This window comes from Cajanus cajan, chromosome 7, assembly GCF_000230855.2.
Source record: "Cajanus cajan strain Asha chromosome 7, NIPB_CcT2T_4, whole genome shotgun sequence".
Lineage (NCBI taxonomy): Eukaryota > Viridiplantae > Streptophyta > Magnoliopsida > Fabales > Fabaceae > Cajanus > Cajanus cajan.
Window position 1 is genome coordinate 16,754,903 of NC_138523.1, and position 15,043 is coordinate 16,769,945.

At 38.8% G+C, this 15,043-nt stretch overlaps 1 protein-coding gene across 2 annotated transcripts; it reads right to left on the reverse strand.

Annotated features, from left to right (window-relative positions):
- Positions 1 to 311: 311 nt before the first annotated feature.
- LOC109800071 (RNA helicase family protein) lies at positions 312 to 14,553 on the reverse strand. Of its 2 annotated transcripts, XM_083061235.1 has the most exons (16): positions 14,162 to 14,553; positions 13,865 to 14,010; positions 12,085 to 12,184; positions 11,782 to 11,997; positions 11,604 to 11,699; positions 11,018 to 11,293; positions 10,214 to 10,417; positions 9,958 to 10,113; positions 4,237 to 4,329; positions 2,795 to 3,009; positions 2,519 to 2,678; positions 2,007 to 2,280; positions 1,726 to 1,918; positions 1,430 to 1,616; positions 907 to 1,272; positions 312 to 793 (listed from the first exon to the last, which is right to left on the reverse strand). In XM_083061235.1, exons 1-16 carry the CDS (start codon positions 14,456 to 14,458, stop codon positions 665 to 667), a joined length of 3,108 nt encoding a protein of 1,035 aa, XP_082917361.1. In that variant the 5' UTR covers positions 14,459 to 14,553; the 3' UTR covers positions 312 to 664. The 2 variants fall into 2 exon arrangements, with proteins under 2 accessions (XP_082917361.1, XP_082917362.1); XM_083061236.1 differs by lacking the exon at positions 14,162 to 14,553 and having other exon boundaries at positions 12,085 to 12,188; positions 13,865 to 14,004.
- Between the last annotated feature and the right edge of the window lie 490 nt (positions 14,554 to 15,043).

Sequence of the window (15,043 nt, forward strand, 5' to 3'; positions counted from 1 at the left end):
ATACTGCATAAAAAATATTTTAATTACATTTGGTAAAAGTTTAACATTAGTAACTTTTAAATACGTAAGTCGTGTCAAATTTTTCTTTCAAATACTTAGTTAAGAACATATAAAATTAAAAAAGTCACTGAAATTATAAATACCTAAACATTAATTTCATTTAAAGCTTATTTCATTAATGCCATTAAAAATATAGCCAGGGACAGAACCTGATTGATATTATAAAGTTTCAGCATAATTTTTTTTGAGTAATTGCAGGAAATAAAAAAAAATAGAGGCAAACAGTCTAGGGAAAAAAAATAAAACGTAAATACGAAAACTGCAACTTCCTTGGATAATCAATAAAGTAAAACGTTCTATGAAAAAGATAAAGTGTAGTCTAATGAAAGAAATTCAAGTATAACATGCTGAGTCAAATATTGCTATATGTAGCCCAATGCTACGGAGTTCCCTTTGCGAGAAGAATCCACTGTGAAATTCGATCATGACCCAGTCTCCTTCTCCCTCCCTTGTCAAGTAGTATTATCTCCTTTGTAACCACCAAAAAAAAAACAGATATTGCACATACACATTCCAGATGAATACTATTGCTAGCAATCAATAAAAACTGCTACCTAAATTGCCAAAATTTATGCTAATTATAATATCTAATGAATGCCAGAAATTATCTCATGACTTGACTATGCAGCAACTCAACAGCAGCAGCAACCACCCCCTTTCCTTCAGAGGAAATGTCCAATCCTGGTTCTTCAATTTTTCTGTTCAGAAGCTTGTCAAGCTCCCCACGTAATTTCTGCATATGTCATTACCATGATGAGATTGTTACGTTCAAGCATGGCATAAAAGTTAAAACAAGTTATAAAGACAGCATCAGAAGTTGGCTGGGAAAAAATTGAGGAAAATTACCCTTATTAACTCGATAACACTCTTTGAAGCAGAGAAATGAAGGTAACCTCCAAGCATTTCAATGCCTTCGTTTTTGTTAGGAACAAGATTACCACCAAATAGAAGTAGGGCATAATCTGAAATGTTGGTAGAGTCTCTAATATAGATGCTGGTTGTTTTCACCTTTTCGCTATATACCATGTAGGGCAGAGGGAAGAGATGAACCCCAGCATTAACAGAAGCAGGATGGATGTCAACCTTCCCTACTTCTTTTGTGTAGAATGCTGTCCGTTTTCCTCTTCTTTTGCACTGAACAACATTAGGGTAGAGCCCAGCACAGAGAATTGCACACACCATCTCCAAATCATGACTGTACTGGTTGTAAGTCTGCAAAGACATACATTATGCTTGATAACCACTCTCCTAATACTTGTTCAGAATTGAGCCATAAATTATACTTGCTTTTACTTTCAGAAGGGAGGGTAACTAAATTGGGGGGAAGATGGGGAGAAGTATTTCAGTTGAAAAGAAAAGAGGGGCTTACATTAGCACCCCTGGACTTGTCAACAAATCCGATGTCAGACAATAAATTGAGAAACTGCATTCTCATATCATCGATCAACCGCAAAGTCACAGGGGATAGGAAATTCTCCCAACAAAACTGCTTTTCGTTCCCACTTCGCTTTGCATCTTTCCATCCTTCAAAAGCTTTGAGAAGGGCTATGTGATCACTGAATCAAAAATATATTTATAATTGAGCCACTAGCATGATCGATGAAGTAATATTTGAATGAACACCACCAGAAAGGAACATTTAATTGAACACTATGAAGGACTTACCTGCAAGAATCACCAGCAAAAGATTGTTTTGCTTCATCAGCTTCCTCTTTTCTGTTTATGGGCAAGACAAATGGGTTGCGGTAAGCAAGAGCAGCAGCAATAGTTAGGGCAGGATTGAGGCACTGAAAGATAGAGCCCATTAGAAGCATCTTTCCTATATTTGGGTCCAAAGGTATGTTACAAAGATGCCGACCTGTAAGTATTAAATTAGCTTAGCCTCATATAACATCCAAAACCTAGACTCATGCTTAAGAAGACAAGTATATCCAAGCATAATATACCCAATGGAGTGAGCTCCTCCTGTTCATCTAATGCCCCAATTGTTTTGAGAAGTTCAATAGCATTCTTAACAGCTAAAGGATCTGGTGGCTGAAGTGCCTTTTCTAAAAATGATCCCACAGTTCCAAGCTGCAAACTTTTAATATGGAGGCACAACTCTTGCAAAGGAGTTCGGAGGATTTCAGCTAACTGATATTGAGGCATTGCATCATGGATTAGTTTTGGATACAGCCTATAACAAACTCCAGGTTGCACTCGACCAGCACGACCACGTCTCTGGAAAAGTCTACCCATTAGTAAAAGTAAAACATTGCACATTACTCTGTTTCTCTGTCTTTTATCTTTGGAAATGGGGAAGGGAGGGGGCAGGGGGATTAGAGTCAATAAGTCAAACACAGTTTCACAGCTAACGGATTCTACAATAACAGAAAGTTCAGCCTCTGAAGAGTAATATCTTCAACGAGAGCAATAAACCTCATATGTTGTGAAAAATCATGTTCTGTAACTTCAATACCTGATGAGCTGAAGCCTTTGAAATCCATGATGGCAACAGGCAAGCAAGCTTATTTAGAGCATCATAGCTGGTCTCCTTTGCTTTGCCACAGTCTATAACATACACAACGTCATCTATGGTGATGCTACTCTCAGCAATATTTGTTGCAAGCACAATTTTTCTACAACAGTAAAATAACAAACATTCAAAACCTAGATGCTAAAATGAATAGAAAATCAAATTATGAGAAAAACAGAAAACTGTCTATGATGAAATTGGCAAAAGAAACATGCTTGCCTCTTGTTAGGGGGGGGACGGTCAAATATTTCACATTGGTTGACAGTAGGCATTGAGCCATGTAAAGGAAGGATTAAAAACTTGCTAGGGTCTCCAAGTAAGTTATTTCCTTTAAGTTTGTCAAGCAGCTTAGAAATTTCATCCCAGCCAGTGAGAAATACCAGAATTGCTCCACCATCTTCATTCCGACATATATATTCAATTGCTGCCTCTACCTGAAACATGATAGTAATTAAAGATATTTTCTAACAAAATGAAAATGCAGTGACATAATTCGTAATTATAAAGCAGTTTATTTCTTTCTTTTCCAGATTTCATCATTCCATCATCTTTTCACCGATGACAATGATAGTGATAGTGGTGATGGTACAACAATGGTCATAATGATGATGGTAACAACGGCAGTGATGGTGATGATGTCACCACCACCTTCGCCACCACCAATTATTGTCACTATCGCCAACATCATCATCATCGTTGCCATCACGTGACAAAAATGGTGGTGGTGGTAGTGTTGTCGGCTGTGCCATCATAACTACAGTTGTCATTACCATTGTCACCACCATTGTTGTCGGCATCATCACCACCATCATTGCAACCACCATTTCTGATGTTGCTACCACCACCATCATCATCATCACCACCATGTAGAAGCAACAATAATGATGGTGGTGGCCACATTGACAATGGTGACGGCAGGGAGTGGTGGTAGTTGTCATGATAACTATAGTAATGATCTTATAGAAAAAGTATTTATACTTGAAAACTAATTACAACCATTAATTTAAATACAAAGTTTATTACTTAATCCCCTCATCTCACATAATAAGACACTCCTCTCACTTGATATGCTCTGTATATAATTAACATATATCAATATAAATATATTTTTATTATTAAAAATTGTTTGTAAATATATAATAAAAACATTTAATGTTTTTTATAAATAGTTAAACTAAACATTTTTTAGCTTTTTCATTTTTTGAAAACAAAATAAGTTCTCAAAACAAAAATGTTTCTAAATCTTATAAATTTGAAAATGAAAACTATTTTAAGAAAATAGAAATAGAAAACAAAAATAGAAAATGCTTTCTTAAACCAAACAACCCCTTAGTACATTTAGAATATTAGTGAATTAGTCAACTGTAGAATAATACTGTAGTTAATAGTTGTTAATTATCTATGAAGTTAGTCCTTTATATCTTACAACACAGTTGTTGAAATAAGTATACATAAGATGAACTCTGAGTATAAAACACATCCTATATACTTCCTGTTGCAACAGACTTTTACATTAGCTGCACCAAAAAAATTAAACTTCTGATGCATCTTGACAAGATAACTTCTTACTCTTACACTTACAAGAGACTTGCCCAAAAGCTGGAAAAATTAAATTCATGAAATACAGATTAATCTGCCTAAAAGAAACTGCATAGACATACCAAACCCAAATCAATCTGTGAACCTGACCAAGCATCAAGAGATTTTCTAACACCCAAGCTGTAATTTTTGTAATGAGTATCCACATCAATATCCTGAAAGAAAACAGATTTTTGAGCGTTTTATATACATTTGTATATACAGTGACATAGAAGGCAGCACATAAGTAGAAACTCTCAATAGACAAGATATAGAACATTCCACTAATTCAAAGAAAAGATGAGTAAAAATTTAAATTGCTAGGATGATTAGACCACTAAATTCTAGACAAAAGTTTATCAAGTTTTGTTGTCTTTTATTTTTGATAATATTTTTATTAGAATGATGGGAGAGGCATTACATAGAAAGAGAGTAATATATTTAACCGTCAACAAGATATCAAAGAAGTACAGCCCAAATCAAGAATATGACCCAACTAACATCCACCAATTGAAGCAAAAAGGTGTCGTCTATTGTCAAAATTTATGCTAACTTGAAGTTGCTAACTGCTTTTAAACAACAATTAGGAATTGCTTTTGTTGAGAGTAATGGTGAATGGAGAGAACATATTCCTTGTGTATTGCAAAGCAAAAGATAGGTTTATATACAAAGTAGTGGGCCTAGGCCCATAAGATAAAACTATATCTAACACTCCCCCTCAAGCTGGTGTATATAGATCATATGCACCAAGCTTGTTACAAATATAATCAATCTTAGGACCCCGTAATGATTTAGTGAAGACATCTGCCAACTGATCAGTAGAGTTAACAAACTGAGTAGTAATGTCCCCAGATAAAATCTTCTCACGAATGAAGTGACAATCTATTTCAATGTGTTTGGTCCTCTCGTGAAATACTGGATTTGAGGCAATATGAAGGCCAGCTTGGTTATCACATATGAGAGTCATCTGTGTAACTTCGCCAAATCTCAGTTCTTTAAGCAACTGTTTGAGCCAAATAAGCTCACACGTAGCAGAGGCCATAGCACGATATTCTGCTTCTGCACTAGATCTTGCCACTACATTCTGCTTCTTACTTTTCCAGGAAATCAAGTTATCACCGATAAAGACACAACAACCTGAAGTGGATCTCCTGTCAGAGGGAGAGCCTGCCCAATCTGCATCTGAGTATCCCACAACTTGGGTATGATTGTTGTAGCCATATAATAAACCTTTTCCTGGAGCACCTTTGATATACTTCAGAATGCGGATGACTGCATTCCAATGTCCTGCACATGGAGAATTGAGAAATTGACTCACCACACTAACCGCAAAAGAGATGTCAGGACGAGTTACCGTGAGATAATTCAATTTCCCAACCAATCTTCTGTACCTCTCAGGATCTGAGAAAGGCTCCCCCTGACTTGGTAGAAGTTTAGCATTAGGATCCGTAGGTGTATCAACAGGCTTGGAATTCATTAGCCCAGTTTCCTCTAAAATATCCAATGCATACTTTCTTTGAGATATTACAATTCCATTTGTAGATTGTGCTACCTCAATCCCCAAGAAATATCTAAGTTTACCAAGGTCTTTTGTCTGAAAGTGATGGCAAAGATGTTGTTTTATCTGAGAAATGCCATGATGATCACTACCGGTAAGAACAATATCATCAACATACACTATCAAGTAGATGCACCCAGCAGTGGAATGTCGATAAAAGACCGAATGATCAGCTTCGCTTCAAGTCATACCAAACTGTTGTACTACAGTACTGAATCTACCAAACCATGCCCTTGGAGACTGCTTAAGACCATAAAGTGATTTGCGGAGACGACATACCAAACCGGAAGACTCCCCCTGAGCAACAAACCCAGGAGGTTGCTCCATATAAATTTCCTCAAGCAAATCCCCATGAAGAAAGGCATTTTTAACATCTAGTTGATAGAGAGGCCAACGGCGAAGAGCAGCCATGGCTAAGAATAATCTGACAGAGGTCATCTTGGCAACGGGGGAGAAAGTGTCACCATAGTCTAATTCAAAAATTTGAGTATAACCTTTGGCGACCAAACGAGCTTTGAGTCGATCAATGGTGCCATCAGGACCAACCTTGACTGTAAAGATCCATTGACATCCAACCACAGACTTCCCAGGAGGCAAAGAAACAAGATCCCAAGTACCATTATTCTGAAGAGCACACAGTTCATCAAACATGGCTTGTCTCCGACCAGGGTGGGCCAAGGCATCACCTACATTTTTAGGAATAGACACAGAGGAAAGAGAGGAGAGACAAGTATATAGGGAGGGGGATAACCAGTGATAACTCAGAGTAATATAATGAGGAGAAGGATTACGAGTAGAACGATTACCTTTCCGGAGGGCAATAGGGAGGTCAGACTCAAGTGGTGGGACCGGAGGAGACGGAGGTTGTGGCACCGAAGTAGAGTCGGGTGGGGGTCCAATGGGAAGGTTGGAGCGTTGCCGACGATGATAAACTTGAAGTGGAGGCGGAGGTGGTGGGTCGGGTGACACAGCAGACACAGGAGGAGTATCAAAGACAAGAGGGAAGGGTAAAGGGGCAAGGACAAGTGTAGGAGAAGAGGAAGTAGATGAAAAGTAGAGAGAAGACTCAAGAAAGGTGACATCAGCTGAAATCAAGTAGCGACGAAGGGAGGGTGAGAAACATTTATACCCCTTTTGAGACCTAGTATACCCTAAAAAGACACATTTGTGAGACCGAGCGGAGAGTTTGTCAAGACCAGGACTGTGATTATGGAAAAAACATGTAGATCCAAAGACGCGAGGGGGTAGGGGGTGGAGAGGTTTAGTGAGAAATAAAATAGAGTGAGGTATTTGATTGTTGAGGACAGAAGATGGCATTCGATTGATGAGATAGCATGCAGTGAGAACAACATCACCCCAAAAAGGTTGAGGAACGTGACCATGAAGTAAGAGGGTGCGAGTGGTCTCAATTAGGTGTCTATTTTTGCGCTCAGCCACCCCATTTTGTTGAGGGGTATATGCACAAGAAGTCTGATGAAGAATGCCATGGGAAGCCATGAAGGCTTTAAAGGAGTGAGAGAGGTATTCACGAGCATTATCACTATGAAAAGTACGAATAGAAACACCAAATTGAGTTTGAATTTCATTATAAAAAGATTGAAATATGGAAAATAATTCGGAACGAGATTTCATTAAAAATAGCCAAGTACACCGAGAGTAATCATCAATAAAAGTTACAAAATACTGAAATCCTAAAGTGGACGTGACCCGACTCGGCGCCCAAATATCCGAGTGAACTAAAGCAAAAGGAGACAACGCTCGGTTGGGGACACTTGGAGAAAATGAACTACGACTATGTTTGCCTAACTGACACGACTCACACGACAAATGAGACAACTTAGACAGACGTGGTACAAGGTGTTGAAGCTTGGCAAGGCTAGGATGACCTAATTGAGCATGGATGAGGGAAGGGGAATCTACCACCAAACCAACAGGAGCAGAGGTGCGTAGGTGATAAAGGCCACGAGACTCACATCCGGTGCCAATCATCCGTCCCGAACTCCGGTCCTGTAAGAAAACAGAATCTTTAGTAAAAGAGATAAGATAATCAAGAGAGCGAGTAAGACGACTAAGGGATAATAAATTAAAGGGAGACTCTGGGACATAAAGAACATTGTCAATGGAGAGAGAAGGAGAAAGATGGACAGTACCAACACCATGAGATGTGGCGCGAGAACCATTAGCCATAGTGATAGAGGGTAAATAAGCAGAGGTAGAAAGAGAGGAGAAAAGAGACCGATTACCAGAAATATGATCGGTAGCACCAGAATCTAGGACCCAAGGGCCAAGAGAGGTGGAGTGAGTGAGACCAGCAAACGAAGGGCCTGTGTGCGCAACAGAAGCAGTGGAATTGGAAGCTTGACGTTCCTCATACCATTTAAGGAAGTCATTGAAGAGAGCTGGAGGCCCAGAGCCAGAACTATCAGAGGGGGTAGCACCAGATGCAGTAGAGACAGGAGAGGCAGTGTGGGCAACAGCAACAGCAAGGCGAGGGGGACGACCATGTAAGACGTAGCAACGATCAATTGTGTGGCCCAGTTTGTGACAGTGATCACACTTGGGACGACCTTTGCCCGGTTTGCGAGACCGCTGACGATCATCACGTTGAGAAACCAAAGCAGAGGAGTCTCCGGTGGGAGCTGAAGAAGGTATGTCAGGGGAAAACTTGCAAGGCACACGCAACAGAGTGGACCAAGCCAAGTTCAAGGTAGGCACGGTCGGAGATCCCAAAATCTGATCACGAATGGAAGAGTACTCATCAGGAAGCCCATACAATGCCATCAACATAAAGAAAGTTTGGCGTTGCTCTAGTTCCTTGGCAGGAGTGGCAGCAGGAGGCAAAAGTTCATTGAAGTCATGTAGGAGGCCATGAATTTTGCCCAAATACTCAGCCATGGAGCCCTCAAGGCGTCGTGGAGAAATGATATTCTGGAGATTTTGACACACACCATAGAGACGTTGAGTATCATTGGTGTATAACACTCGGGCTTGTTCCCATACATCAACACATGTCTCATGGGCACGAAAAACTTGCTTTAGGGAGGGATGAATGGTCGACTTAAGGACACTACAAATTTGAGCGTCAATTTTCAACCAACGAGGACGATCCTTCTCATCAACGGAAGCAGCTGTCTGGGTAAGGTGAGCAACATAATCATGTCCCTTAAGCCAAAGCTTGATATCCGAAGCCCAAGTATCATAATTGGTTCCATCTAACTTATCAATGGAAAGAGGAACATTGGCATAATTAGTGAAAATAGAGGATTAAGGCCGATCAGCGAAAGAGGAAGCCATAGGTGCTGTAACAGGAGAGAGAAACAGCAACAGGAGAGAGAAAAACGGCCCGAGAAGTAAGAGATCTGTGCCAAACGAGGTCCGATCACAAAACAAATAGTAGATTGGGGTAGAGGATGTCGGGGCGAGTCCGGCGCCGGTGATCGTCGCCGGAAAAGTCGCCGGACGCACCGCCACGCACGGCGGCCGACGGAGAGGAGAGAGAAACCGCACCCAGCACAGAATCGGCGCGTGGGGGCGCATGCCACCTCCGTTTGGCGCGCGACCGGTGGCGTTGGGTTCGCCGGAGGGAGGCAAACTGGGTGGGGGGGGGTCGCCGGCCGGAAAGCTGGCGGCGGCGGCGGCAGCGAAGAAAAACCCTAAAAAGGAGGAAAAAAAATTGCCGAAAAGAGACACGACAAGGTGGGTAGCCGAAAAACGGAATGAGACACGTTTTCTGGGTACCGATGAACAGTGGGTCCACCGGAAAGTCAAGGATAGGCTCTAGATACCATGTTGAGAGTAATGGTGAATGGAGAGAACATATTCCTTGTGTATTGCAAAGCAAAAGATAGGTTTATATACAAAGTAGTGGGCCTAGGCCCATAAGATAAAACTATATCTAACAGCTTTCATTATATGTATGATCTTCCGAAAAAAATTCTAGAAAAAAAAAAAAAAAGCAAATCTTTTGACCCTAAAACCATATTGATTCTATAACTACCACAAATTGAATACATAAACATTGGAAAAAGTATTGGAGGGGGAGAATGGTATGAACAAAATTGACATTAATATGACATCCCTAAAACATACAAGAGTCTACTTGACACAAGAAACAAAATCATTTGATAAATAACTATAAGTCTTAATTCCACAAGTATGGAGAAAATAAAGAAGTTGATACTTCAAAGCATCTTATACATCATGAAGATTGTAAATACATAGCTTGATGGGTCAAATATATACATGCCTCAAACATTTCAGTCAAGGGATCCTTCTTTGAATCCTGTTGTTTCCTTCTTCTCCTTGAATTCCCCTCAAAATTGTCAAAATCTGACTTGATGCTGTATCGAGTTTTCTCCAACACATCTTCTAGGAAGTACTCTGCCACAGGGAAAGTAAATCCCTGGTATATATGTCCAAATAAAATAAAATAAATGAATACTTTATTTGCATTGAAATCAAAAAATATAAATTGATAACATGAAATATAAAATAATGCATACCGGTATGTGTATTGTTGGGGCATTTGCAAAGTATTTAGAGAATAAATCAGCATTAATAGTAGCACTCATCAGAATAAGACGCAAATCTGGACGCCGTGGAAGAAGGTCACGTAAAATTATGATTAAAAAGTCTTCATTCATGCCTCTTTCATGAATTTCATCCACCAGCAAATGACTAACACCTGTCAAGTACGGGTCTTGCACCTATTTAAAAACATATACAGTAAAAACAAGTCAAGGCCACTGGTTGCAAAATTCTTAACTTTATATTTGTTCTATTTCCAATTAAAGATAGAAATTGAGTTATAGACCAATCTTGTAATCATCTAACTATTCTATCCTCTACTCACAGTATGAATTATATGTTCTATACAAGCATCACTACCACAATCTGCAAGCAGAAACTGTCCCAAAAGCTTAAACTACAAGGTGAAGGCTCAAAGATGAAAGATTGGCTTTGTAATTTATATTTAACTCAGCTTCTCACACGACCATTTAGGACTAAAAAAGCAAAAACAAACCTTATGTTGAAACTCAATTTCTTTAATTTGGAATAGCATGTACAAGAAACGAAATTCTGACCCTTATAACATGTATCATCAACTCTCACAAAATTAAGAGGCTTACACTATTGCTGGCTTTATATTTACTACAAGTGACATTCAACCTTGCAAAAATAGCATACGGAACATCAAAATCTCAGACAAATGCCAATTAGTGGCAATAGAAGAAAGACATGAACTTAAACAAGTTTAGACAGGAAATGGAATCTAAATAACAGGAGACTCAGTTTGAGAGGAATACCAACTGCCGAAGTAATACACCAGTGGTGCAGAAAAGAAGGCGTGTTTCTGCAGAACGTTTTGATTCAAGACGAATTTGGTACCCAACTGTTTCCCCAAGACTCTCACCTCTTTCAGCAGATATTCGAGCTGCAACAGAAATTGCAGACACTCGACGAGGCTGAGTACACATTATGTTGCAATCAGCTCCACGTAAACTGGATATTTCTTCTTCCAGAATGAATTGTGGCAACTGTGTTGTTTTACCACAACCTGTCTCTCCTGAAATTACCAATACCTGTGCAAACACAAGCCAAATTTTACTCTTGAAGAACTAAAGTTATCTATAACCAATAATGATTTCAATTGATGATAATTCAGGAACATCCATACGCAAAGTAGGAAAAGAAATCCAAACAGACCATATATCATTTTCACTTTTCACAAATTCTTCCACCCATAGGTCTGGCAATAAAGTTTGTCCTTTCTCATTTCCATTAAGATCCACAGATATTTCTTACAGACTTAATATGAATCAAGTCAATAATAAACTATGGTAAATACTAAATAAGACATTTTTGTTGTGATAGATATAAATATCTGCCCACCTGATTTTCTTGAACAGCTTTCAGAAACTGGGACTTCATTTTAAACGCAGGAAGCTTCTCCCTAAATGATTTCATTTCCTTCAAACTATCACTTGCCTGCACATAAATAATATCCAATCCTGATATAAGTTTAAAATAGAACATACAGCAGCCCAGTAACTGGCCAATGCTTAGATACCTGTACAAGTTCCTGCCTTTCCTTGAGTGAAACACTAAGTTTCTCCTTCGAAGAATCTGTCGGTTCTGAAGAAACAGATTTTATCATGGTTGCAGATTGTTTATGTCCTAGATGAGCTGATACAGAAGGAAAACTAGACGTTGCTGCCTGGGGCACTGACTGTGAGCTATTCAAAAGATTTCCTACTCTCTTCTCAATGTCAGTGGACATTCTAATCTGCAGAAAACTGAACATAGTTAGCACATATCTACATGCAACATGAAATTAGTAATCATACATTGAAATAGGATAGGTATAACCCACCTCCTTCTGTGTTGATCCATGACGCTCATCAAGATCTGCACGATAATCAGGCAACGGAACTTTGCTAACAACGAGAGCCTTCCCCTTACTATAAGCATGACTTTCTTTGCCCAAGTACAAATCAAACAATTAAGATATTAGGCAAAAGAAGAAAAAAAAATTGATTAAGCTCAACAAGTTCATGAGTGCTGTTAATTGATGCTTAGTATGTAGCATATTATGTGCAAGAAATGATTATTTCCACAAATTCAATTACCGTTTGGAATTTAGAAAGTTATGTTACATGTTATAGTTGCCTAGCTCTTATACTGCTAGTATAAGTACAATATGCAACCTAGGGTAGTAAAAAATTTGGCCAGACCAAGTACAGCACTAAAACAAATCCAAACCAAACAATGTTTGCTGTACCATTTGGTTCAGTACTTCAGTGCACATTAAAACAACAACAAAAAATCTATCCATCCCACAGTTAAGGAGGAAAAAATGAGCCAACAGTTTATATTTTAATATAATATACTTATCTCAAGAGCTAGTAGTGGCACCAAGCCATTTTCTGGACTGCTTGATCCAGTGTCAAATCCCAGCCAGGCCATTTTTACATGCATTTTAGCCTACCATCACCATCCCCAATTTGCACACTAGATCATTCCACCAAACTCCTTTCTAACCAATATAATCCCATAAACAGGACCTTAATTTAAAGTATGTGTTGCTAAGTTGCTACAGCTGAAAATGTATACAACAAATCTGCAATTTGTTAAACTGAAAATCTATGATTCAAATTGTTGTTTATTGATGTTTCTTGTATAGAACCTACTACCTAGCCGTTTTAATTTATTGTTGTGTTAATCTTTGCATAAGAAATTTAGATTGTTCTCCAAAATATACTGCAGTTTTAACTCAACTGACACTACGTTATTTCTGTTTGGTGATCTATTTTTATCGTACACAGCAAAGTTCAATCCATCAGAACTCATGGCTTGACTTATGAAATTTAAAGAATGTAAAGTATGGTTTGCTTCCAGACTGATCCTCAAAAAGACCCAAACTTGAATGCCCGAATTCACACAACAGCATTCATGTAACATCAAAGCAAATTACAACCAAACACTTTGCAAAGTGAAATCAAACATAAGCCAGAGAAAAAGGAAAACATTAGAAGAATAAGCTAAATACTAAATTTCAAGTGATACTAGAATAACCCATCATATTAGGACAAACAAATTTGGCACATAATGAAGAGTTCATTCACAAGGAAAACAAGGAATCACAATTCACAACCAGCAAAAAAATCCTTTTCCCACAAAACACCTGAGGAAACAACGACCAATTAGACACATAGTCTGTTTTAGTTAAGAGAGAAAGCTTATTTCATTTGTCCTTCATATTTTCTTTCTTATAAACACTTATGGAGAAGTTCTTCCAAACAAAATTATAATTTGTTTTACATGTGCATGTATGTCATTGTAATCCCAACCATTGATTTTCTGAACAACAATTATGAGCATGTTTGGTTTCACGTTTAGATGCTCCAAAACGGATTTTCATGCATTCCAATACTCTAAATAACAAAGCAACTATATCCATGGATTGGAAACAAACATGGGTTACATTGAATCCAAAGTTTTTCCAAACACACACTATACCTCCTCGTTTCTTTCCCTCCAAATAGGACGAACACATTACATAATAAAACATCACAAATGCACAATTGAAAGCATAGCCCCGAGTAACTATCTGGTTAAATGATGAAGCAACTAAAACTATTTAGCAAACATACAAGTAGAGTCCATGCTGGTAAGCCATATCAGCTAGGGTTTTCTGGTCTGCAATACTAAAGTTACGCTTAATGACCATTTCTTGCTCCCCTCCACTTTTCATCTTCTCTATCTTATCCCACCACTCATTCTCATCTAACACCTCCTTCTGAAAAAAACCAGAATATTAACAATAATCAAAACATTAACACCACACCAAAGGAACTAAAGAACTAGCAGTGTGCATTATCAAAATTAACAATAATAATAATAATAAGCTTTGAACATTGACAAAATTCAAATTATTTGGTTGCTTTAACCTCGGCTTGTTGTTGTCTGAGACGCTCGGCGCGCCAGACAGGGTCCCACCATCTTTGCTCGCCGCGTCCACCGCGGCCGCCTCCTCCTCCACCGCGTCCGCCGCCCCCACGGCGGCCTCCGCCGCGACCGGCGGACGAAGCGGCGCCCCTGCGGCCGCCGCCTTGGAAGTTGGGGCGGTAGGCCATGACGGAAGTGGGAATCCGAGGGTTGGCGGGGAAAAGATTGGGTGCGGGCGGGTGTACGAAGGTGAGGCGATTATGGGAGTAGAGAGTAGGGCGGAAAATGCAGCGAGGCATTTATAGGAGGGACAGTGAGGAGTGGAACATAGGCCAAAAAACGTGTTAGGGGACGCTATGGAGTGCGGGTTGCAACGTGTTGTTCACACAGTGAGGTAACGGTTTGACGGCAGGGGTTGGTTAGTACAAAAATCATTCATGAAATTTTTTTTTTTTCTTTTGGCAGATTTATTGGATTAAGATTTAAAAAAAAATTGTTAGATCAAAATATGAATACGTGTTAGATCAAAAAGAAGATTTTAGATTTCTCATATTTTAAAGTTTTAATGATAATAAATTTAGATTTTTTCAAAAAAAAAAATTTTCGAATTATACTCTAAAATAAATAATGATAAGATAATTAGTTAGGCTAAAACCCTATTTTAGTCCCTTATAATAATTGTTTGTTTCAATTTAGTCCCATTTTTATTTTTGGTTTCAATTTGGTCCCAAATAAATTAATTGGTTTCAATTTGGTTCCTAATGAATTAATTGGTTTCAATGTGGGACTTCCGTCAAAATTTCTTTAACGGTGTTAACTATTAGCCACGTGGATGTCACGTAGATGCACACGTGGATGCCACTTGGATGGCTTTTTTTTTAAAA

Excerpts from the sequence above, each read along its gene's own strand:
- LOC109800071 (XM_083061235.1), bottom strand. The coding sequence starts at position 14,458 with ATGCCTCGCTGCATTTTCCGCCCTACTCTCTACTCCCATAATCGCCTC. Across the intron at positions 10,418-11,017 it reads GTGTATTACTTCGGCAGTTG|GTGCAAGACCCGTACTTGAC; the intron begins GTATTCCTCTCA and ends GTTTTTAAATAG. Across the intron at positions 1,273-1,429 it reads ACAAGTCCAGGGGTGCTAAT|ACTTACAACCAGTACAGTCA; the intron begins GTAAGCCCCTCT and ends ATGTCTTTGCAG.